A 24,112-nucleotide genomic window follows, 5' to 3' on the forward strand; every position below is an offset into this window, starting at 1 on the left:
ACACAGCGCAGTGTGCGCGGGAGGCGGCCCCTCCTGCCCCGAGGGCTGCGGGGGACCAACGGGCGTGCCCGGAAGGCAGCCAGCAAGGCCTGGCGGGCGGCCACTGCTCTTTAAGAGAGCGCTGGGGGTCATGGCACACAGGGCTGAGTCATCCTTTGCCTGCAGGTTTGTTTTTTAATATATCAAATAAAAAAAAATTGGCATCAACTGGTCTAGGAGGCTATGAAGCTGACAGGCCCCTGGACGGCCCGGACGCCCCCCGGGCACGCGCTCCCAGACCTGCCGAGAGGAGGAAACGGAGACGGGTCTCGAGCAGCACCACGGGTGGCGCGGGGCCGTGGGCCACTGACTCGGAACGCATACCGGCCGGAGGTGACAGCACTGGTGTCCAGGTGGCAAGCGGCACCGCACACGGCAGCTTTCACTCAGTGCCTTTTTATTGCCATTGGGTTTGTGACCGTTGTTGATAGAGCGATCATTTAGGAGCAACGGGTGGACTAAAAACCGTGGCTGGGAGGCTCTCGGAAGAGAGGGGCCGGGCGCTTCAGAACCTGACGAAGGTGGCGTCGATCTGCCGCACGGTGGGGAGGGCCAGCATGATCTTCCGCCGGTACTGGGGGTCCTTCTGCAGGGGGTTCCGCTCCAGGTACACCGTCTCCAGGCTCTTGGCGCCCTTGAGCTCGTCCAGGTCACTCCAGCAGTCCAGGAGGTTGTCGTTCATCTGGGGGAACACGCGCACATCAGAGAAGCCTTCGGGTGCTACAGCCCCGCACCGCGCCCCCCTTCAGAAGACGACAGCCCTGCCCCGCCCCCTTCAGGTCACACCAACCCGGCCCCCCAGCCTCCCCACGTGGGCCACGAGACCCCCCCTCAAAAGAGGGGTGACCAGCACCTCACGGGGCCTTCCATCCACCACGGCACATCCTGGCCGGGCCGCGTCCCATATGGGATGAACCTGGACACGGTGCCACGACAGGGGCAAATCCATGTTCAGTTCAGCAGAGGGGAGACGGAGCAACCCCACCCCACCCCGTCTCCAGGCAAAGTGCTGCAGCCGGTTCGGCTGTATTTCCTACAAACCATCCTCGGCCATTGTCCCCAAGGCCTGACTATGCGCTCTGATGACAACACGGACAACAGACCAGAGGTCGCTCGCCGGACACTCAGGGCACGAGGGGCCTTGATGGCGTGCACCCCCGGGACACCCACCGCCCGCCTCTGTGGCGGAAATGCTGCACCACGGCTGATCCCGTCCAGGATGCGCCACGTCAGGAGGACGGGCTCAGAGCAGGTCAGGAGGCCCCGTCCCGGCTCTGCTGAGGCCCGCGGGGCTGGGGTTGGTGGGTGGGGAGACCTCTCACTTTTCAAACCACCATCAAGGTGAGGGCACGTAGAGCCTCTGGGTTGGAGCACCCGTCACCCAGCTCGGTCCACACCTGTCGCGTGGATGTCGTGGCCCTTCTGCTGGGGCTCCAAGAGACCAGTCTTCAGTTTCCAAAGAATACGGCAGACGGCCAAGTGAACACAAACTAGAGAACTGCCTCTGTGAACGTGAGACGTGCCCTGGATGGCCGGAGTGAAGGGCGAGGGCAGGGGGCTCAGGCGGCACCCGTGGGGACATCACCGTCACGGCTCCCGGCTGTGCCGCGCCAGCAAATGCTCGGTAACCGGCTCCCAGGAAAGCTGAAGAGCCCTGACGTGTCGTGTCTGCCAGCTTCGGTGGCTGACCTCACGCTGACCACAGCACTGGGAAGAGAGGCGCACGGCAGAGGCTCCAGCGCGTCGCCGCCCGTGAGCTGACAGCTGACAGGGCTGGGTGTGCAGGGTGGGCGGGGAAGCTGCCCTGAGTGCATGCCCCGCACCTGCTGCCCTCACCCCCTGGCTCCGGCCACACCCAGTTCTAGAAATCACGCTTCAAGAGACACCAGGCCCGGGGCCCGCCATGCACATGGTGGTGGGAAGGGCAGACCTGTTCCCTCGGAACCTGCGAGGGCAGAAGCGGGGTGGCCGAGGTCACAGGGCAGCAGCCCCACTCAGAGAAGGTATGACATCTGTCCATGTGTGGGAGGTGAAGAAGCCGAGGCCCTTGGCCGTCCCATCTACTGCCACTTGGTGGGGACACTGCAGAGGGTTCGAGCACTGACCAGGCACTGGATTAAGTCTCTTGAGAGAAGGGCCCAGTTTTGCCGCAGCACCAGGGTCTCCAGGGAGGGAGAGGATGACGGCCACGCTGCAGAGCGGCGGTGTGGTGGGGGTCTTCGCGGGCGGAAGGTGAGAGCAGCCTGGAGGTGGGAGTGATGACCAAGAGACCGCAAGCCACCTCCAGGTCCAGGGCTACGTTCACAAACGGTGACTGAAAACCTAGGCATGGTTTCTTAGGACGACTTCCTTGAATACAGATCACATTTTCCTATTGTACACCTAGTGGTTTTGGATTGAACGCTGGACATTGGGGCTAAGACGGTGTAGAGACGGCCACAGGCTCGGTTCCACACTTCTTCAGGGCGGGTCTCCGGGAGGTCAGGCCCCTCTGACCTGGTGGGAAGCAAGCTCCCAGCGCAGCCTCCTCTGGACACACCGCGGCAGCCTGCTTCTAGGCTTTATTGGGGGGGCCTGGAGGGCGTCGTAGCTGAGCCTGCGGCACTTACCCCTAAGGCCTGGCCCGTTTGGTGTCTAGCTGGATGTCAAGGGTGCTGGTGAGACCCCCACCTGGGCAGGGCTGGAGCTCCATCGTCCCCCAGCTCTGCTCTCCTCCGGCAGAGCTAGCGGGTGAGCCGCGAGAGGGGTGGTCTCGTGCCCAGACTGCCCACCGCTCAGCCACAGCCTGGCAGGCGACCCCCACGTGGACTTCCGGGGCCCTCCTCTGCACAGCTATCCCCTCTCTCCAACACCTTGTCCTGAAGAGTCCAGCTGCCATGAACTCTGACCTCTGCGTCTTCAGCTCCACAGAACCGCAGTGTTCCGCTTAGGAAGCTGGTCCTAGGCAGAGCAGGGCAGCCCGGGGCTCACTGTGCCACCCCCGTCCTCAGGGCCCGCGGCCAGCTGCGCACTGCCCGAACGGAGCAGCCTTGGGCCTTGGGGTCGGTTCATGGCGGGAGGGCTACTCTGGCTCCATTCCACGGCCACAGCCAGGCTTGTCTTTAATAACTCACTGCACATTATGAATCTCCCACAGAGATTCTCCTAGATTCTCCCAGAGGGTATACAATGCAGGGCTTCTCAGACTCGCCTATTTAAGGAACGCTATTTTCACAGAACTTCACGTGGGCCTAGTGTGCCATGTGCTTTGGGAAAGCCGGATTTCCAAAACCCAGAGGCCGGCCTTGTGGAGGGCCCAAAGGCTGCTTCTGAGCACGGAGTCCCGGGGACCCGGAACTCAGAGCAGGACTCAAGGTGCCTCCACCGCAGAGGGAGAAGAGCTGTCCCAGGATAAAGCCTTAAGCAGTACTCTGTTAAGCGTTAGTCTATGACACTCCCCTTGTACAACATGAGCTGCCCATGCGGCCAACGCAAAGTGTGCAAAATCAGAACCAGAGAGAAGCCATATCCCCCGTGGCGGTGGCTGCAGCTGCTCGGTTACCAGGAGGAGGCCGCCGCAGTGGAGAGTCACAAAAAAGACACGCATGCCTTAAGCGCTTTTACCTTGCAACGTGCAAACAGCACATTCATTTAATAGAAGTAGCAATGTTACATCGCTCAGAAGTAAGGTCTTTTTGCCGCAGAATCTACTTAGAAACCGTCTCCCACTCCGCTGGCGGCTGACGCTCCGGCAGGGCCGCCATCTCCTCCTCGTCTTTCTCAACAGAGTCGTTTGTGGCTGACACACACTGTGTGCTTCCTGTGTCACACGTCACGGCATTTCCAGTCCTGTTAGTCCCCGGTGGTGCGCTTACTGTCTTTGTAAACCCCAGGTCTTATAGTTGAGGGTATTCCACAGTACAGCCAGCCACAGGGCAGTTTTCTCTAGGATTTAGTGAATGTGGACCTGGGAGTTTTACTCACCACCAATGGCACATTGTAAAGGATGTCTTTGACACAGGTGACTTTCAGAGATTCTTTTCTTTTTTAAATACATTTATTTATTTTTGGCTGCGTTGGGTCTTAGTGGCCGCGCTGGGGCTTTCTCTAGTTGTGGCGAGCAGGGGCTACTCTTTGTTGTGGTGTGCGGGCTTCTCATTGCGGTGGCTTCTCTTGTTGTGGAGCATGGGCTCTAGGCGCATGGGCTTCAAGTAGTTGTGGCGCGTGGGCTCAGTAGTTGTGGCTCATGGGCTCTAGATCTAGCATAGGCTCAGTAGTTGTGGCGCATGGGCTTAGGTGCTCCGTGGCATGTGGCATCTTCCCGGACCAGGGCTTGAACCCGTGTCCCCTGCATTGGCTGGCGGATTCTTAACCACTGTGCCACCGGGGAAGTCCCCGGAGATTCTTATCTTTGTATTTTTCCAAAATGGAACTCAAAACCATTCACCTGTATTGTCTCCACAGAAATTCCAGGATCTCTGGAAGCCTCATTGAGGGAAAAAAAAAAAAAAAAGGCCTTTATGTCTCTTTTTTCAAGTTCCGCACAACTGAGATGTAAAGGAGCAAGGTGTGATGTGGAGTGTGACCTTCCAGGTACGCCCGTCTTCTTAAAGAGTCTCCCAGAAGGTGCAATTTTTAGTTTTTTCCATCTAGAATGTTTCCCACTTCCTCCTCTCATTTTTTTTCTGTTATATGAAGTCGACCTTTAAAGACACCCAGCTACTTGTCGTGTAGAAGGACCCTTGTTCTGGGTTCAGCCGCCTGCTTCCCGTGGTGTCACCTAGCTCGTTCTCCCGGACCCTCTACTTCCCGACAACTGGAAGTTAGGTCTACAAGCTTGGTTACATCACACTGAACATTCCTGGTGAGCACACTTCATACATGAAGCACATCGGGGGACACAAGGCATGAGGCTGTCCTACTACCGGGGATAAGTCTGATCCTGTGGACACACTGGTGGCGCCCAGATGACTCTGGGGAACGCGTCTCCCCTTTGCGATCAGCAAACTCTCGGCGGGGCGACACTTGGCACAGGTGCGAACACCCTGCTCGTCCACGGTTTTAGAGTCTGGTGATGATCCTGCCTGAATCCCAGACTGGAATTCTGCGACAGAACATCACCCTGGCTGACATTCCCCAGCAGACTATCTCGTGGTTTTCAAGACCCAAACTTCATAGGATGTATGCATTTCCCATCACAATGGTTTTTGGTGGCTAATGTTTATATAGAAAATTTACATTTACTTCCCCTCAAATTCAATAACATTTTAAACAAAACTGAGGTGTGGGAGAATTCCCAAGATACATTTCTCACACAACAGAATCACTTCAACAGAGGGGATGCGTGCCTTGTTTGTTGCTGGCATCAAAGAAGGTGTCTGTTACTTCACACAAAGCTGGGGTTCAGGAGAGAGCAAGGGGGAGCCCCTAGGAGACAAGCCAGTCTTTTCATCACCCCGTCACGGGGGTGGAATCCTGTTTTCTGCTGCATTCTGTCGGCTGGAAGTGAGTCACTAAGGTCAACACACACTCACGGGGAGGGGTTACACACGGCGTGAATATCAGCACCTTGCGGGGGGTGGGGGCACACCTAGTGCTGTCTCCCTGCTGGGCGCCCTGGGTGCTGGCCTAGCCCCAGCCTCCATCTCTGGACCCCGCTTCCGGTTGTGCGGTTTCTCTGTGTGGTTCCCTGGCCTCTTCGGAGCCAAATCCCTTCGCTCCAATGCAACCGGCTTACCGCTAGCCACACCTGCCTCCGGGGGTGGGCTGTACACCAGACCCCCGGCTCACGGCGGCTCGCTCGGCTCCCCCAGCCTCTCAAAGGCTGGTTCCGGTCTTCCCAGACTTGCTGGCATCACGTGCTGACAACGCCCAAGACTCAGGGCTACCGCTAAGGGGCAAGGGACATGCTCACAGCAGGCCACCTGTGCTCTAGGGAAACCGGGACGATCTTTTAAGATGAGGAAAGGAAAGCACACAGGACACAAGCAGGGTCAGTAGGATGGCTAGACAAGGAAGAAGCACGCCTTAGACGCAGCACGAATCTTGGATCAGACTGAGCGCATCCGGACGACGCTCACTTTGCAGACGGCAGTCACCGGGTGGAGCGTGTGGTGGCGCCTGCAGGAGCCACCAGGCAACAAACGTGCTTCAGGAGGACACCCGTGTGGAACCCTGACATTGAGGACTTCAGCTTGGGGGTCATCCTGCCACCCCCTCAGAGGAGTCTCAAGACATCTTATGCCCTGTTTCTCTTCCTCTGGGCTCGGTGGCACTGCTCCCGAGACAACACTGTCACCATGAGGCAAACACAAGGCACATCCTGGGACGACTGACAGCAGAAGCTCATGCGACACCTCCTTCCGCGGTGCTGGTACACCCCTGTGCTGGGTGCACTGGCCCCTTGGCTGGGTCTGGAAGCCCTTCAGTCATGTGGCAATCCTCGGGTCTAACCATACACTGTGCAGGGCTCCTCACACTTTCATGTGAACCACAATCACCCAGAATCTTCTAAAATGCCCATTTTGGTTTGGTCTACATCTGGGGCGTGGCGGGGCCCGAGATCCCGCGTGGGTGCCAAAGTCCTACAGCCCTGCCCACAGTCCCATTCCACGCCACAGCCTCCAGGGCTGGAGTAAACGGTATTTCACTCGGCAGGACCAGTGCAGCTGAAGTGTCATCAACCCCTTGTGTATTAAACTTACCCAGAATTCCTGCAGCTCTGTTAGATGGCTGATATTTTCAATCTTTTTGATTCTATTTGACGCAATGTCCAACATCGTGAGTTTGTTCTAAAATAAGGAAATAAAATTTTTCCTGGATTACCTCAGATCAACAACGAGCGCGCGACCATGCACACAGCGTTGGGCGCTGAGCTTAGAGCCGTGAGGCGAGCTGCCCTCTCAGGACGGGAGTGCGCTAGCAGGGGGACAGCACTGCCCACCTCCTGCAGCCTCCCCGCCCACCCCCAGACCAGGCCGAAGACACAGAATCCTCACGACTGCCTCACTGCGCTCTCACCACTGGGGTCTGGAACTAGTTCCTTCAGATCCCAAGCCCCAGGCTCCCAGATCCTGGCCCACAAGGACCCCAGCGACACGCCTGGTCCCGGGAAGGGCAGCGAACACGAGGCCGGGGCTCTGAAGAGGGGGTAGCAGTTGCAGTAGCATCTGTTTAGTGCTCACCCCTAGGAAACATACAATTCCAACTGATCCTTAGAACAGCGTTTCCTTCTTCTTTTAGGGCTGAGGAAACTGGGGCTTGGCGGGGGTGAAGGGGCCCTCCTTCCAGCGCAGGAGGAAGGGCGGAGAGGAATGCCTGGGCACTGAGGGGCAGCGGGTGGCCACTGGCCTGGAATTTACAGCTGATGGGAGAGAAGAAAGAGGGGGCTCAGCCCCCCTGGGGACAGCGTCCGGGGCTCGCCCACCGCGGGGCAGGCATCGCACTGTCTCGTGGAGACAACGCTGTGCTCGACCCTCTATTCCAGAAATCTCCAGCAGACGCCTACTTCCCAGCACACATCAGCTAAGCCCGAGGAATTTTTTTTTAAAGTTCACAGAGTTTCAAGATTTCACACAATAAGATTGTAGTGAAAACGAAGCCTTTAAAAGCTTGCACTGCTCCCTGAAGTATGTTTAACCACACCAATTGGCAAGTTTTTCTAAAATCAAAAGGGAAACATTACAAGTTGGTTGACAGCCCCCGACAGTACATTCTCTTCCTCTCTGCTCATTTCTGATTGCGGGTTGCCTTCTTACATTTTCTACCGTGTTCCTGGGATTCTGACTCCAAATACCAAGTTTTAAGGGAAAGTTAAAAAAAAAACTCTCAATAAAATAAAAACAAAGCCCACAAACACACACACGAGCGGGCAGCCAGAAGCCCTGCCAACCCAGAAGCGCTCCGGCCCTGGCCTCTGACTCCTTGAGGGCCGGGCACAGTGTCCTGCGCCGTCTGGGCATAGACACGGGTGATGAGCCCTTCCACTGGCTTCTGTTGGGCTCCTGGTGTCCGCTCAGGTAGTTGGGTGACTACAGGGGGCTAGGAGGCGCCTGCCTGCGGGGCTCGGCGACCTTCAGAGCAAACAGGGACTCGGGAGAACTCTGCAGAAGGGGGCCACCGTGGGCAGCAGGGCGGGGCCAGGGCAGGCCCGCTGCCCCCTGCTCTGCGGTGCCGGGCGGCGTGGGATGTGTCAGCGCAGGAACCGGCCAAGCTAAAGCATGTGTGGCCCGCGGCAGGATGTGACCCTTGTGCAGCCCCAGCACGAGGGCTCAGCACCAGGGGCGCCCGGCTGCCAGAACTGGCCCCAAACGTCCAGGAACAAGGATTCCGTCATGCGCTCAATACTACCTCGTGTTTTCCTGGGGAGCTGGACAGTGTTTTGAAAGCTCATTCAAAAGCAAACCAGTAAGAATTGCTTTAAAAAAAAAAAAGGAAGGGGACAGGGTGGGGAGAACACGCACAGGAGAGATTACCCCGCTAGACCCACAGGAAGACGACCCAGCACACAGAGGGGCAAACAGAGGCAGCAGTGGGGGAGGACTCAGCCGTGGTGTCAAGACGGTGGATCTGCCATTTGGGAAAAGGATACTTACTGCCTGATATCGCACCACAAAGGTAAATGCCAGATAAATTAAGAGATAAAGCTTAGAAGAAAGTATAGGTGAATATTTGATCTCTAGCTGAACAAAGACCTCAGAGGAAAGCCTGTCTCATTTGATTACAAGAATCTTACAATGATTACCTTTAAAGCCACAACTGCTATTTTTCTGTTTTGTTGCAGAGGCCCCAGAAGGGTGCGGTGCTGACCCCAGACCGAGGCACAGCGCTCCTACTGGGACAGTCCTAAGCTCTTGCCCCGTCCTGTGAGCCTGGGACCCCGCTGCTCTTTTGGGCCATACCGCTGCCACGCCCTCTCCTGCGTGGACCCTCCGCTGACCGTGGGGACCGGCGGGGGAGGCCAAGGCGCAGAGGGGGCACCGCCTGGCTCCAATCGCACGGCCTCCACACGGCCGCACCTCTCAGTTTAGCCTCAGGGTCCCATTCTGCACCGGCCGACTGTGCACCCAGTTTACACACCAGCTCCGTAAACTCTCAGCTTGATTGGAAGGCAGGCAAAGGCGACCAGACTCACTGTAGGCAAATTCTAGCTTTTCTAAAATTTTGTACGTACATGTTGGTGAAATGAAATTCAGAACGTGGATTTCCCCTGAAAACATTACTAATGGTGGCTAGGCCCAGGGGCTGAGGTGCAAAGCCCAAAGGAGACTTGACGAAGATTGAAACACTGTGTTTACAACAACAGAAGTGACCAATCTGGTTACACTTGCTGGCAAGTCAACAAAACAGGAAAAAAAACCCAGTAAAATTGAAAGAGTAAAAGTATTTTATTTGTCTTGAATACTGCACTGAGGAAAAGCAGGTTTGCCTGCAGGCAGCTGAGGGGCGCAGGGGCTTCCTGGGGGCTCAGGGCCAGCGCTACCCCTCCCTGCCCAGCGCCCCTAAGGCTGTCCCGCGCTGGGCGGGCAGGGCTGCTGAGGGGCGGGCGGGAGGGAGCGAGACTGTGCAGGATCTGGGCTGGGGGGGCGCTGCTGGCCCCGCGGGCTGGGTAGTGGGGCCCGGAGCGGGAAGAGGGGGTGGCTGCTGCGCCCACTAGCCCTCCGTGGGACAGGGACACCTAGGAGCAGCCGGGGTTTACTTTTTTCTTAACTTTAATTTATTTTTGGCCGTGCCCCGCGGCATGTGGGATCTTAGTTCCCCGAGCAGGGACTGAACCTGCGTCCCCTGCACAGGAAGCGCAGAGTCCTAACCACTGGACAGCCGAGGGAGTCCCTGGGGTTTAATTTTCAAAAATCTTCCCCAGCGCCTACAGGGCCACGCAGTGAATCTATCCCCGCGACACACAGCTCAGCACCCGCTCAGGGCTGAGCAGATACCGCCTGCGTCTGTGTTTCCCAGCGTGAGGAGGGATGGAAAGGTCACTAGGACAGACCTCCAGAGGCAGCGAGTCCCCTCGAGAGCCACCCGGAGGCTGGTGTGTGCTGCCTGCCCGTTGGGCACCCCATGACCCCACTGCCCCACAGGCGGCCGGCGGGCTTACGTTGTTGTCCAGGCCCTCGATGACCTCGATGCCGTTGTGGCTGAGATAGAGCTCCCGTAGGTTCACCAGGCTCTGCAGGCCCTCGATCTTGGTCAGCCGGTTGCCCTGCAAGAGGGAGAGTCAGAGCAGCAAGGACGCGTGAAGCTGCGTGGCCTGTGGGAAGTGGGGCTGCTTACCGTGGGTGCCTGACGGCGGGGCATCCGGATACAGCTGCAAGAATGGGACTCACACACACAGAAAAGGAAGACCGAAATCTTGGGTCTGCTGTACTGGGCTAAAGCTCACACGCAGGGTTAAAGGCTTGTATGCAAAGCACTCACTTTTCATCTACTTGGGGAAGGTCTACCTCAATTAATTTAGTAATTCAAAAATGTCAGAATCACAGAATATTTTAAAATAAAATCAGTTCTCATTTCTTTCAGCATCTACTATAACTCAAATTAAAGCCTAACGCCCTCTTCTTAAAGAAGTCTGCGGAACGTCTGCTTTCCAAAAGGCACCTGTGGTTTTAGGGGACCTGCCACGCTGAGGTCCTGTCCTCAGAGCACCCCGCCACATCCTGCCTCAAGGGCCTGGTGCCACCTGCCTGCTTCTGACAAAAAGGAACAGGAGCTGAGGCGCAGCCATGTGCTTCCCAACCCCCGAGGCCGCATGCCCTCCGCTCCCACCGTGGAGCCCAGCACTGTAGGTTCTGGAACGAGCTCCACCTTCTGAAGAGACCCTCTGGCTAAAAACCAGCTCGAAATTTTACTAGGAAAAGGAGCGTGATGCTTAGAGAATGAAACTGTGGTCCAGCATGCGTCACGCACGACTAAGGTCAGTGAAGTATAATGTCTCAGTCACTCCCTGCCAGTGAAACAGAGAGCCCATCAAAGCCCGGGCCCTGGGCCTGCAGGACTGGGGTGGCAGGGGCGGGGGGTAGGGCGGTCAGTACCTGCATGCTGAGGACTGTCAGGTTGGTGAGTGCGTCCAGGTTCTGAAGCTTAGTGATCTTGTTTTTCCCCAAAAACAAACTCTCCAGGCTGGTTAACGTGTCAATATTTTCAATTGCCTGTGAAAATCAGGACAGGGCAGCACTTAGCTACCCGGGGAAGGGAAAGATCTCTGGGCAAGGAGAGCCTCCCGGGGCGTCAGGCAGGTGCTTCTCCACTCTGGAAAATTTCCCATGCAACCTCACGTGAAAGCACAACATGAGAACACAGAAAAGGTGGGGGTGGGAGCGAGGCATCAAGGCCCCCCCTTACTTGGGCTCACTCCTGGACCTCGAGTTTCCACAGAGCCCTGGAGCTCTCGGGACTTCTCAGGTCCCTCCAGTCCTAAAATTCCGAGTTGCCACATTATTACGTGACTCTATGTAGGGTTTGTTAAAATGCATTCCACAAGAGACAGAAACTGGGAGCTCTGGCCTTGGGATGCCCTACGGGATTCCTAGAGCAGGTGCCCCCATTCCCTGACTCTCTGCCCCTCTTCCTGTTTCTGCCACCTGCTTCCTTGCTTCTCCTTGCTCCATGCCGGTGCTCCGCCATTCAGCTGGAGATGGATCTCCCACAGCGCCTCGGGTAGCAGCCGGTTTAATCAACGCCCACTGACCAGGCCTCAGGCTGCCGCCTCCTCTGAGTTCACCGCTCTCCCAGAACAGGTTAGCTACTGGCTTCTTCAGCACTAAATGACCAGACTATGTGCACGGGAACACAGTGGGGCCTCAAGCGAGTGCAGACCGAGCATCTTGTCTGGCCCTTCACAGCAAGATGTGGCTGGGGGCAGTCTACGAGGATGAGGATTCAGAGGGAAGGCATCCTTAACTGCTACGGCCTGCATCAATTTGTGACGAGCCACCTTTCTCTTGGAAGATTCCATAGAGAAATACTCGATAAAATGCTGACATCTGGGCCACTGTCTAGTTTTAAGTGTGCTGCTTTGCTATCTTCAGCCGTATCACCACCATCATCATGAGAGGCCCTTTGCCAGAACCACTCTCTTTGGTTTGCATCCTGTCCAGCTCATGAGGGCCAACCTGGGATGACCGTGTGCTACGAGCTTCCAAAAGTTGGACAGAGGGTCACTTGCGACACGGAGGGAGGGGAAGAAGTGCTCCGAAATCCCTGCCCCCAGCCGCTCAGCAGGGGAGGACAGGCCAGCCGAGGACCAGGCTGCGTGCTCCTTCCTACGGCCCTGGTGTGGGGTGAGGCACCGGCAAGCCAGCCCTCTGCTGCCTTGGGACACTTTCACTCTGCAGGACATTCAAAAGCAAAGTGTTTGGGGCTGATCAGCTCACCTCGGGCAGAACCTAATGGAATGGTTTGGTAAGAATTATGTCATGGTTTGAACGGGGAGCAAGTGAACTCTACGTGCAGAAGAAAGGCTAGACCGCTGCACCTGGGCACACACTCTTATTAATACTGACCTCCAGTCAGCACTTTTTCTTATGAAAAATACAGCCGACCGCACACCCTGCACCCACACCGTCCAGGCCACGCAGCTGCCACGCTCGCACCTACCCGGATGCGGTTGGACCCCAGCTCCAGCATCTGCAGTTGATGTAAGCTGCTTATGTTCTCAATTTTATTGATTTTATTGTTGACCAAGAAGAGCTTTTTCAGTCGTGTCAACTTATCAATTCCTTCAATGTTTCTCAGTAGATTAAAAGAAATATCTAGAATCCTGGGAACAGGCAAAACATTTATTTTTTAACGAGCGTAGGTCACACAGAACTCAGAATGTAATTAACTTAGAGGCAGCATCCTGACCTGGGGGACCGTGCCTCACCCGGGGGCGGGCGCAGAATCTGTGGCTGCCCAAGAAGGCCCGGGAGAGCTGGGAGGCAGCCTACAGGTTCCCGATGCCTCTGGGCTCACAGGATGGTGTTGAGGGCAGAGACCATGTCCTCCCTGAAGAGACCAGCCAAAAGGCTCCACAGGTTTAATTTGCAGGCTGGGACTGTGGGCAAGCCAACGCACCCCTGGAGCCAGGTGCAGGGCAGGACCCTGGGGCAGAAGTGGCCTCCCTGGGCCTGAGAGCTGGGGCCCAGGGCTGGTTCTGGGGAGGCTGGACGGGCCCCTCCGTTGTCTCCCTGGGTCTCACGACTCACTCCAGCTCTGTCAGTCCCTCCAGGTTCTCAATCTTCTTGATTTGGTTGTCGTAAAGATCCAGCTCTCGAAGACTCTGTAGCTCCTCTAGATTCTCAATGCACTTAATTAAATTTTGACGGAGGCAGAGAGTCTAGGGGACAGAAAGAGGGCAGCTGACGTAGGCAACAGGGAGGCCAGGAGAAAGTGCCCGCTGTTACAGGACAGGTCTTCCGGGTGGGAGGATGTGGTTTTCCTTCCCGTTTTCTAGAAAGCTGCTGACCTTGGAAAGGATGGGCAGACACCCAAGGGAGGCTGGAGGCAAGCCCCATACCGAGAAGACCTACTTAGTGAGGGAGGCAGCGGGCAGTGGGGGTGCTGTGTCCCAGCAGAGGGAACCCTCAGCGGCTCAATTCTGAAAAACAGATTGGACTGAAGCGAGTTAAGGACTGCACAGGCTGGGGTGTGTGTGGCTGCAGGCGGGCTTCGACCTGAGGCACTGCAGGCGGCCACATGGCCGAGCCACCGCTTGAACCTGGGGCGAGCCACCCAGCCTGCCGTCTGCCCTAGCAACCCTGCCAGGCTCAGGAGGAAAGGTGCCCGACGGCAGCTCCTGGTGCGGCCTGGCACCTTTGCAAGGACTGTCACTTGCGCAGAACTGACTCTGTTCTGGGTTTATCTATGTCCTTCGGGCGGGAGAGACTCTGGAGTGTCACCTCCCCTGCAAGGACGGAGTTCCTCACCTTCACTTTCTTCAGCACCTCGAAACCTTGGATTTTTCCAATGCGGTAATGATTCAAATCAACGTCCTGAAACAAGACGAGACCTCGCTCAGCTGCAGGCAAGCGCCTGAAGACATGCTTCCTGGAATCGGAGCCACGAGGAGGCCGGGCAGCGGGTGGACGCGAGGGTGAGGGGAGAATGGGAGAAGCGCTACACGGAGTCTGCGCAGACAGGGGGCGGGGACTCAGAGGCGAGCTGCGAAACGCTCCTCGGTTCAGCTACCACGGGTAGCGGCTTGATGTAAAACTGACCCTCCAAGCGGGTGGGATGCGAAACCTACTCTCACCCCTTTGCCCCCTTAGCACAGAGCACAAGCCCATGCTCTGAGTCCCGCGTCCCCACCGACGGCCGGCTGTGGGCTCAGGGGAGGCCCCACGGGCCACCTAGACACAGCGGCTGGCTCCGCCCTTCCCAGATCATTAATGCGCGGTGCTTCTCAGAGGCCGGGGATGGCAGGACCCCACCACGTACAATGTAATCATCTGACCCATATAATTTGAGTCAAAGGCGTTTCATTTGGTTAAACAGAAATGGCAGGTCAATCACCGGTATTAAGAACGGTAAGAACACAGGGTCTCTGAGCCAACCGAGACAGGCTCAGACAACTCCTTCCAGGGAAATCGCTCGCTAACCTGGCACGCTCGTAAAGGCTACCCTGACGGCCAGAGTGCTGTCACCACGCCCCCCGAGGCTGGGCTGAGCCGGCAGCGTTACCTCTGCGTTTCTGTCCAGGTTAATGGTTTCCATATCCACAGGCAGCTCTTGTCCTTCTGAAACAACAACAAGAAGAAAAGCCCATTCAGAGACCCCCGTCTCCAGGAGGACGCAGACCCGGCGTCCGCGGAGAGCTGGGTCGGGCTGCCTGGGGCACAGAGCCAACTCGAAAGCAGAGGAGAAACCAGCAGGCAACACCCGGAGGGCATGGATGACGCAGCAGAGCTAACATCTGTCTGACAATGGTCACCCTTCAAGATCCTCAGTTTCCTGAACTCAGCAAACGCCTCCAAACTTCCATCTGTGCCACACAACTTCCCAGGAAGGGAAACGCAGTCTGACGCTGTCGTCAGAAAAGCCGGGGGAGGGGGGACGGTGACCAAGCCTCAAGTGACCCCAGCCAGGGGCCAGGAAGCTGCCCACCGCCACCTCCTGGTGACGCCCGAAGCTGCATAGCTGGTGGCAGCCTGCCTCCCCGTCTTTCCCTTCCTGTCTGTGACAAGAAAGCAGGTCATTTGAATATAGATCACGCTGTGGGCACATCAGATGTTCTAGGATGTGCCTTCTACTGCTTTGGAAAGTGGCCCAGCACCTACAAACACGTCTGCCTGCAAAGAGCGAAACAAAACGCTCAGCTCGACAGACAAGATTGAAGAGCCTCGCTGAGCAATTTCCATGCCCCTCTTGCCGGGCAGGACGAGGAGCCAGTCCACCCTGGAGAGCGGGCCTCCCGTCCGGGGGCCTGAGGAGGGCGGCTACCGCTCCCGCGCTGGGCTCTGGGCCTACTGCAGCACATCGTCTAAAAGGGTTAAATGCTCTCCCCAGCCTGCACGCATTAGGATCTGAATGAGGCCACACACTGTACTAGAGGGCATTTCTATAAAGTCCCCGTTTGTTCTTGCAATTTGTTGTTGAAGAAACTGGGCCGCCTGCCTTGGAGAGGCTCCTCCTCGGTGGCGGCGGCTCCTCCACGGTGACTGCTATCTGGCCTGTGCCCCCAGGGACCGCCAGTCACCACTACCATTCGGCCTGCTTCCTTCAGCTGCCTCTCCCCGACGGCAACACTGCATATGCGCCTGCGGCTGAGCAGGCTCACGGCCCCAGCCTCATGCCCCCCGCGCCCCCCAGCGCCCCCCAGCACGGGGCAGCTCGCAGGCTGGACCGGAGGCCTAGGAGAGGCACGCCCGATGCAGGCCCAGCCTGACAAAGACGTCCTGGCGCCACACTGGCTGAATTCACCGTGCCGCCTTTTCCATAACCACTGACAATGGCTAGTTAAAAAACATGTCGGGCTTCCCTGGTGGCGCAGTGGTTGAGAGTCCGCCTGCCGATGCAGGGGACGCGGGTTCGTGCCCCGGTCCGGGAGGATCCCACATGCCGCGGAGCGGCTGGGCCCGTGAGCCATGGCCGTTGAGCCTGTGTGTCCGGAGCCTGTGCTCCGCAACAGGAGAGGCCAAAACAGTGAGAGGCCCGCGTACCGCAAAAAAAAAAACAAGAAAAAAAAGTGTCATTTACTCTAGTTCAGCCATAGCTTTACAAGATGTCAACCAACCCAAAAATTAAATAAAAGGAGCTGGGCAAAACCAAGAGATATGCCCAAACGATCCCCCTACAAAAGACAGCACAGCCAACGGCCTGAATTCAGGAAGCTGCAACGAAAGACGCGCACGACAACAAAGGCAGGGTGTCCAGGACACATGGTCACAAGGCTTAAAGGGTTCTGTTTGTAATACATCCAGCACAGGGCAGTGCTCAAAATGGCAGCTTAACCTTTGAAACAAAGTTACCAGCCATCTTTCCAAACCTATCCTGTATGTTTTAAGTTTTAAAACAACTTATAGAAAATAAGTGAATGGTACCAGTTGTCACGTTTGAATTTGTTTTACTTGAACTTAAGATCTAAGTAAGTACAGGTAGGAGCAAGTCCTGGTTTCTCTAAGGACCTATAAAAATGCACCTTCCTAGAGGACTTCTAACCAGCTAGTAGCCTGGAAGAGAGAACACTGGATCTAGACAAGTTGGGGTCTAGTCCAGGGGCTCCACTTTGTAGCCATGTACCCTTGGGCGAGTCACAGTGAGCCTGTGCTCACGAGCCAGGGGAGAGCCCATGACAGGGCTCTGTCAACATGTCAGGCATTCAGATGTGAGGGCAGGTGACACTCCCACTGCTTGGCCTTCCTGTGACTGAGTCAGCAACGAGAGCTTTCACCCATCACTCCCGTGTACGTATTCCACCCACATCACTTCCAGAATATCGACTCTGAAGTTCCAAAGTAATGTGACTGGTACTTTTGTGGTAATCTCCTTTTGCCTTAAAATTAGGTTGCCATAGTTACCAACCATCTTCACTGGCACAGAGCATGATGTTATTTTAAAAATTCGTTTTGTTTTAATTACCATAACGGTAATGCATGACTATTAAAACTTTAAATACCCATACACTGTGTATAAATCTAGAAAATGCAGAAGGTATAAGACCCTCTCAAACCTGCTGTTTAGAAAGACTGCCCCCCGGCCCCCCCGGGCCAACAACAGTTTGAGGTGTTTTCTCTCTTAAGTAAAACTACATACTATTATTCTATTATTATCATTTTAAAAATAAAGATAGGATTTTAACACGCATCCCATTTGTAAAGAATTTGCTCTTTTCACCTAATAATATATCTTGGACATCTTTATGTCTGTTTCTATGGTTTCTCTCACTCCTCTGAATGTAAACTGATTTTCTAAGCAAGCAAAGAAAACAAACAAAAAAGGCTCAGCTCACAGTTCGGGAGGGTGAAAACCCACCATCACAGGCGGAGCACTTACTTTCTCATCTCTAAATTCATTTCGTTGTTGTTAATCACTAAACAGACTTAGAAGTTGATCCTCAGGCCTAGAAGTTTGGTGGACAGAACTCAGAAATGACTAAGAGAGAATCAGTTTATGTCCACAGTAGGAAAAGAGAGCATGCTCGTTAGCCGAACTGTTTATTTCAAATTGCACTTTCTGCACAGGTGGTTAATAAAACAATCTTCTGGTTCTGTTTCAGATGACACATTAGTATCAATATCGTTAGTATTTGCCTTCAATGGAATTAGGAAAAAGTTCATCCTGCCTGCAAGTGCCGTAAGTGTGTAGCTGGCTCAGGGAGCACCTCAGAGGGCGCCCTACTCCCAGCGCCTACTCCCACCGCCCCTGGCCACCCACCGAGGGCCTCCAGAGTCAGCCAGACAAACACCCGGGCGCTACCCGGGGGCCCATCGCATGCCACAGAGCCCCATCCTCCTCCCGCTTAGTGAGTTTAAGGTTCTTAACTCGGCCTGGTACCTTCTGGGTCCTCTTCCCCCCGCTCCTCTCCGTCCTTCAGGCTGTGCGCACTGAGCTCGGCCACCATTCCGCTGCTCTGCTTCTTCCCTTCTTCATCGCCTGACTCTTCCGATTCCACCCGCCTGTCAACTGAACCCACACACATCCATAAGAACTCACACCCATGTTAGGGGGCCCTTTGAGGAACATATAACAGATTGACATCCAGTTGGAAGTCAAAAAGACTTCAATCAAAAATGTTTGTTGAATTCAGTTCAACAAACATTTGAGTGTTTTCCATGGATGTCCCGGGTACCACCTGAGGCATCCAGTGGAGGGGGGAACTGTGGCAGATGGGAATGGGGCACAGCAGGGAGGCCACAGGGGTACAAAGGTGAGTGACATACTATTCTTGCCCTCAAGGAACTCGTGAAGAATTACCAGGTGTTCTGGAAGGCCTGGGTGGTTTGTGATTAAACGCCCTAGCGGTAACACACAGAGAAGCACCTCCTGTCTGGCTCCCTTTTGGCCTGGATGTCCACGTAGAGGGGACCATGTGACCCTCCCGCCACATACCTTCATCCATGCTCCACTATCCATTTGGCCAAGAAAACCAGCCCAGTTCACAGGCCCACGTTCTGAAAGAAATCAAGACTAACTCAAATCAGACTGTGGGCAGCGGGGAGCTCTAGAAAAAGGAGAAGACAGCCAGTAGTGCTAAATGCCCCACGAAGTCACTGATGCTGAATGTCAGGGCACCGTGACACCAGCGCAGTTTTGAAAGGCTGGTAAATAAATATTTTTTGAATTAGCAAATCAGGCAGTGATTAAATGTGGCAGACTGGTAAAAATTCTTTGGCAAGACTGTCAAATAATTTCCCTTTTTCCTAACTTTTTTTGCAACCTCTTTTGGAAATCTGTGGAAGACCTGGAGCACTAATGGATTACTTGGAATCATCAACCACACTGAAAGCATTCTCTTTTCTCCCACTACAGCTTATTTACAAAGGGGTATGCTCTTTGAGGGGAAGGCAGCTACTTCACCTTTGTATCTCCTGCTGGGCCTAGCAAAGCAGCACCCAGGAAAGGACTGCTGGATAAGTCCTGATGAAATCCACCTCTAAAACCTCCAAACCCATTTCTTCTTCCCTGCCCTGGCAACTGCCCTGGATCAGCTACTCATTACCTGTGGCCTCGGCTCCTGCCTGGCCTCCTAACTGGTCTCTCGGTGGCTTGTCTGGCTGTTTAATCTATTCTCCATTGCTAGAGAATCTGATCTTATCCTAAAATCCAAATCTGATCTTTGACTCCAAAAATTTCTGGAATGCCACTGACTCTTCCTGAGTTTGCATCCTGTCTCCACAGGCACAGCTTTGGCAAGTGATTTTCTTTTCTAAGCCTCAGTCTCCTCACCTGTAGAAGGAGCTAGTATAGTACCTGCATCTCAGAGTTGCTGTCAGGCACAAAAACATGTGCATGACACGTACGCAGACGTGTTAATAAATCAGTTGTTACCAGGCACAGGTGGTCAAGGCTAAGGGACAGCAAGTTCTACTGGGCAATGGTCTGGTGCAGCGGAGCCCAGGGTGGGAGGGGCTTAGCTAATGAAGGGCAGCCAAAGTGAAACAGGGGCATGGGACAGCAGACAGCACATAAGGTGACTATGTGGCACCGGGGACTATGGACTGGCTCAAGGTATCAGCAGTGGGCATGGGAGAGGTATCAAAGATTTGGAGATATTAAGGAAGCAGGGGCAGCAGAGCTTGTTGATTCATTGGATGGGTGGGAGCCGGAGAGAAGGAATTGCCTGGGTTTCCTACTTGCCATTTACCAAGACACAGAAACAGCTAAAGAGGAAGTGGGAATAGGTGGGAGGGTGGGAAGAAGGGGGATAAGAAGAGGCGTTTCCCTGCATAAAAAGACCTAATGGTCTGAAAGTCCAAGACCCTTCATGTGCTTCTCCCCGCCACCAAGGCCCTCCACGACCTTCCCTGCCAGCCTCACCGGCACTCTCCCTCGTTCGGTGCGACTGCGCCACTCTTGGCTGAACTCTCCTCCAAAGGTCACATTCCTTCACACCCCCCTGCCTTCGTGTGGCTTCCTTCACCTGAAATGACCTCAGCCCATCTCCAACCCGGCTGACTTATAGTTGTCTTGCACGATTCAGCTCAGAGCTGGCTTTGGTTGCGCAGCCATCACTCACAAACATGCCTGCTCTTCTTTCGCCGCCCCCGCTTCCCTAGCACTTGACACTGGAGACTGTGGCTGCTCTTCCGGAGCGCTCATGAGGCCAGCGGATCGAACAGTACAGGAGCACTCGAAGACGGGACTGGCTCTCCGATTGCGGTAAGCGTGTGTATGTAACTATATGCACACATAACATGCATATACTTTTTTTCAACAAAGCGGAAGAGTTTGATTTAGTCTTTTTGGAACTATGATCGCTTTGAAAACAGGAAACCGTCGATTTTGTAACTCAGCTCTTGGCTCCTAGTCACCCCTTCCCCACGACCCATTCACTTTCGGGAGGACCCTTCTCCACCCCCGCCACGTTCACCAATGACCCGACTCGGGCGAGTCCCAGGGAGCCCCGCGCCTTGTGTCCTCGTCAGCTGCCCCGGGACTGGGGACTCGCGCGGCTGGCTGAGGAACTCGGTGCGAGGCTCCCACCAGCTGGCGGACGCCAGGGCTGTAGGACCACCGCGCCCTCAGTCCCCACCCACGCGCCCGGCTCGCCCCGCCGCTGGCCCCGAACCTAGGTTTGGCACCTCCCGGGCCGCCCGCGCCTTCCCGGCCGCTACCGCCTCAGCATGGGGTCCCGGGTCCAGGGCCACCCCCGCCCTGCCGGCTGGCAGATGTCAGGGGGTGCGCGCGGCGGGGTCCGAGCCGCGGCCGCAGGCGGGCCGCCCCGTTTCTCCCGGGCAAGGCCGGTACGGGTCGCCGCCCCCCACCCGCTGGGCCCTTCGGTCGCCGCCCCGCGGGGCCGCTCACCCTCCATCATCTCCTGCGACTGTTGCTGTCCCGCGCCGCGCTCCGCCGCCATGTTGGCTACTCTTCCCCTTTCCGGTATCTATCGCCTCAGGCCCCTCAGCCAATGAGGGTTCCCAGCTCAGAGCTTTCCCAGCCAATGGAATCACATACGCTTGCGCGGCCCCAGAGCCTCATGGGAGTTGTAGTCCTTCCGCGAGGCCTAGCCCGCCCTCAGCCCCCTTGCCGCCAGCCACAACACCCGGCGGACAGGTAGTTAGCGCACGGGAGGCTTTGAAGGCGAGGAGCGGGTTGCGGGCAGGGATAGTCGGGGCCGCACGCACGGAGCCGAGCCTGCAGGAGAGCGGAGAGGAGTCTGGGAGCCGCTCTGGGCTCGTGGGCTGGTAGCCAGACACGGCGGGGCGGGTCCCTGCGTGGGGCTGCAAAGTGCGGGCCAATCGAGCGCATCCCCGGCCCCTCCGGGCCTCAGCGTCTGCGTCTGCACAATGTGCCGACATTGTTCCGGCGTCGCCGCGCGGACTGAGCCCGTGTGAAGGGGCCACTTCCAGTCAACGCTTAGCGCAGGGCGCCCGCGCTCGTTTCGGGCCCGGGGCCTGTCCGCTACCGGGTCCGCCCGAAGTGCCGGGAGAGCCGTTCGGGGCCCGGGACGCCGACCCGGCCACTGAGGGCGCCGCAGCCCCCGTTGGCCCCCGGCTCCGCGGGCATCGTGGGCCGTGAGGGAGCAGCCCTGCGCTCCCCGCCTTCAGGTCGAGGTCTCCGAGGGGCGAGCTCCGCGCTGCTCACCCTTCCTGAGACCAGAGGAAACGGCGTCCGCGGACCGTGCTGGTGGAGGCCCTGTCTCTTTTGGCTCCTCCGAGGCGCCTTAGACAGACTCCGGTGCGTCCCTAGCAACCGTTAGCGCGGGCGTCTCCTCCCGGGCTCGCTGCGTCCCCGCCCACAGGCGCTAGCGGTTGGCCCGTGAGTACTGTCAGTCGGCATCGGTCGCTCTGCCATTGGTCGGTGGGACTAGAGGCGCGGATGGGCTCCCTCCCGGCGGGTGTTGGGAGGTCGGCGCGCGACTCTCTGCGGCCTCAGGTGAGCTACCCGCACGGAGAGAGCCGGACCGCGACCCCGCGCCGCCCGCGTGCCCTCCGTGCGGTGCGGCCGGGTGGTAGTCCGCTTGCCGCCCTGCGGTCGTTTGCCCCCGGCCGCGGCCGCGCCCGTCTCTCTGCGCGCTTCGGGGTCTCGGCCTCGGCCTGGCCCCCCCTGGCGCTCCGTCCTCGACCCTAGAGCGACTGTGTGTGCCTTGTCCCCCTACTGGAAGGGGGCCAGGAGGAGGCAGACCGCGTCTCGCTCTCGGCTCACGGTGCCCGGCACGTAGGAGCTTCTCAGTAGACGTTTGTGGGGCGAGCCATGGGCTGTAGCGCCATGTCCATGCTTCCTGACGTCCCCACTGCACACCTGGGCTTTATCGTTAACCTCCTCACCAGTGTTTCTTTTCCTAGACAAGGGCCGTGGCCTTGGGATGCGGTCTTGATGACTTTTATCCCCTTACCTTCCACATCTCGCCCAGTAATCCTATATCAATTCTATGTCTAATTTCTCTTGTGGCTTCCCCTCTCCGTCTTTCTGGTGTTGCTTTAAGTTAAGACCTCATAATTTTTTGCCTGGATGACTGTAACTCCCCCCTCCTCCCCCACTGGTCAGGTTACTTACAAGCATAGACCTCTAAATAAGATCCATACTGCTTGGGCCGGCATAGGAGGCCCTGGGAATCCCAACCAGCTTCTCCAGGCCCATCTCCACCGACTCTCCTGTGTGCTGAACTCCTCCCCAAGGGCTCTGTGGGAATCGTTCACTTACTGTGGTTCTGCCTGGGAGGCTTCTTTACTCTACCTTGCTGGGCTCAGCCCTGCTGGTGCCTCCTCCAGGATGCCTCTGAGGACCTTTCAGGTCTGAGAGGTGCCCTTTGCTTACACTCTCTCTCACAGCAGCCATCATCCTGGATACTCTGTAGGATTCCTTGATGCAAGAAACAGAGAGATAGTCTCAAAATGGGTCTGACGGTGAGTGAAGTTATTGGCCCCCAAGCCTAAAGTCCAGAGAAAGGCATGTTTTATGGTAGGTTCATCCAGTGGTTCGAAATGACATCTTGCCATTTTCAGCTCTGCTTGCCACCGTGTTAACTTCATCCTGAGGCTGGTTCTGCTCTCGGTTGTATAGCAGTGGTGGGAGCATTTGGAGCTATTTGCTTCCTAGCGTTTGTTCTAGTGGGAGAAAGTCGGTGGCCTCCAGAAGTTCACCCATAAGAGCAAGGAGTACTATTCCAGAAGCTCCCTGCAAACCTCTCCTGTTTGGTGGGGGGTGGGGAGTGTCACTTACACCTTCTGGAATCAAAACTAGCAGCGGGCGTAGGATTGCTCTGAAGCACCATCAGGTGCTCTCTGGGTCCAGCTTCCCACATCTTCTGCTCAGAGTGGCTACAAAGCAAAACAAAATAATACCCCCCCCAAAAAAGAAAACACACACACACAGCAAAAAAACAACACCTATTCTAAAAACCTAGTCCTGGATTAGGCCTGAGTCAAAACTGAACTTGTAAAAAAGGAAGAGATCTAAGGCTGTGTGAAGCTAGGGTCTGTGCTCTCAGGGGCCAGCCTGGGGCTGTGGCCTGAATGTGCTGTGCAATGCTGAACTAGCTCGGCAGACTGCGAACAGCACAGGAGGCACCAAGGGAAAACGGATTGTCTTTTCTGTGTCCACTTCTTAATTTATCAACTTTAGACACTATTTACTTCCCCCCAGGAAGGACAAAACATTTTGTTCCCTCCTCCTCTCTCCACATTTCCTTCCTTCCTCTCCCTGTTTCTTGTCAGTTTTATTATACAAAGTAAACTTTTGTAATATTTACAATGTATTCTGAAGAGTTTTATTACTTTCTTTTACAAAGTAAAGTTTTATAGCACTTACTGTGTAGTCTGAAGTCGTAATCAAGTCTTTTGGGCTTTGTCTATAGGCTGGTTATAGAAGTGGAAAACTGAAATATGATCCTGTTGTTGTTAGTTATCGCAGAATAATTAGTGCATTGAGATGCTTAAAGAAGGGAATATCAACCTGTGACATTTAAATGTTGCTACTTGAAGGAGAGCAACACATTCTAATAAGTTTATTATTT

At 55.8% G+C, this 24,112-nt stretch overlaps 2 protein-coding genes across 10 annotated transcripts in view; one reads left to right on the forward strand and one right to left on the reverse strand.

Annotated features, from left to right (window-relative positions):
* Positions 1-419: 419 nt before the first annotated feature.
* On the reverse strand, positions 420-21,310 carry PPP1R7 (protein phosphatase 1 regulatory subunit 7). Of its 5 annotated transcripts, XM_032637145.1 has the most exons (11): positions 20,962-21,035; positions 18,547-18,608; positions 17,980-18,120; positions 14,680-14,735; positions 13,926-13,991; positions 13,206-13,336; positions 12,616-12,778; positions 11,052-11,168; positions 10,118-10,222; positions 6,723-6,809; positions 420-721 (listed from the first exon to the last, which is right to left on the reverse strand). In XM_032637145.1, the coding sequence occupies exons 2-11, from the start codon at positions 18,554-18,556 to the stop codon at positions 545-547; spliced, it is 1,053 nt and encodes a 350-aa protein (XP_032493036.1). In that variant the 5' UTR covers positions 18,557-18,608; positions 20,962-21,035; the 3' UTR covers positions 420-544. The 5 variants fall into 5 exon arrangements, with proteins under 5 accessions (XP_032493036.1, XP_032493033.1, XP_032493035.1 ...); XM_032637142.1 differs by lacking the exon at positions 18,547-18,608 and having other exon boundaries at positions 20,962-21,310; XM_032637144.1 differs by lacking the exon at positions 18,547-18,608 and having other exon boundaries at positions 17,992-18,120; positions 20,962-21,066.
* PASK (PAS domain containing serine/threonine kinase) overlaps positions 18,647-24,112 on the forward strand; it is a 43,513-nt gene continuing 38,047 nt past the window's right edge. For 2 of the 5 annotated variants that reach the window (XM_032637140.1, XM_032637141.1), the window contains exon 1: positions 21,500-21,834. The gene's annotated coding sequence lies outside the window, so the exon portion shown is untranslated. Of the gene's footprint in view, positions 20,317-21,154; positions 21,211-21,499; positions 21,835-21,937; positions 22,033-24,112 lie in introns of those variants that run through there. The other 3 variants (XM_032637138.1, XM_032637139.1, XM_032637137.1) reach the window with 3 other exon arrangements.

The sequence above is a fragment of the Phocoena sinus genome, chromosome 7 (assembly GCF_008692025.1).
Source record: "Phocoena sinus isolate mPhoSin1 chromosome 7, mPhoSin1.pri, whole genome shotgun sequence".
NCBI classification, from domain to species: Eukaryota; Metazoa; Chordata; class Mammalia; order Artiodactyla; family Phocoenidae; genus Phocoena; species Phocoena sinus.

Excerpts from the sequence above, each read along its gene's own strand:
- PPP1R7 (XM_032637142.1), bottom strand. The coding sequence starts at position 21,013 with ATGGCGGCGGAGCGCGGCGCGGGACAGCAACAGTCGCAGGAGATGATG. Across the intron at positions 14,736-17,979 it reads CCCAGAAGGTACCAGGCCGA|AAGGACAAGAGCTGCCTGTG; the intron begins GTTAAGAACCTT and ends TTGTTGTTTCAG. Across the intron at positions 722-6,722 it reads CAGAGCTGCAGGAATTCTGG|ATGAACGACAACCTCCTGGA; the intron begins GTAAGTTTAATA and ends GTGTTCCCCCAG.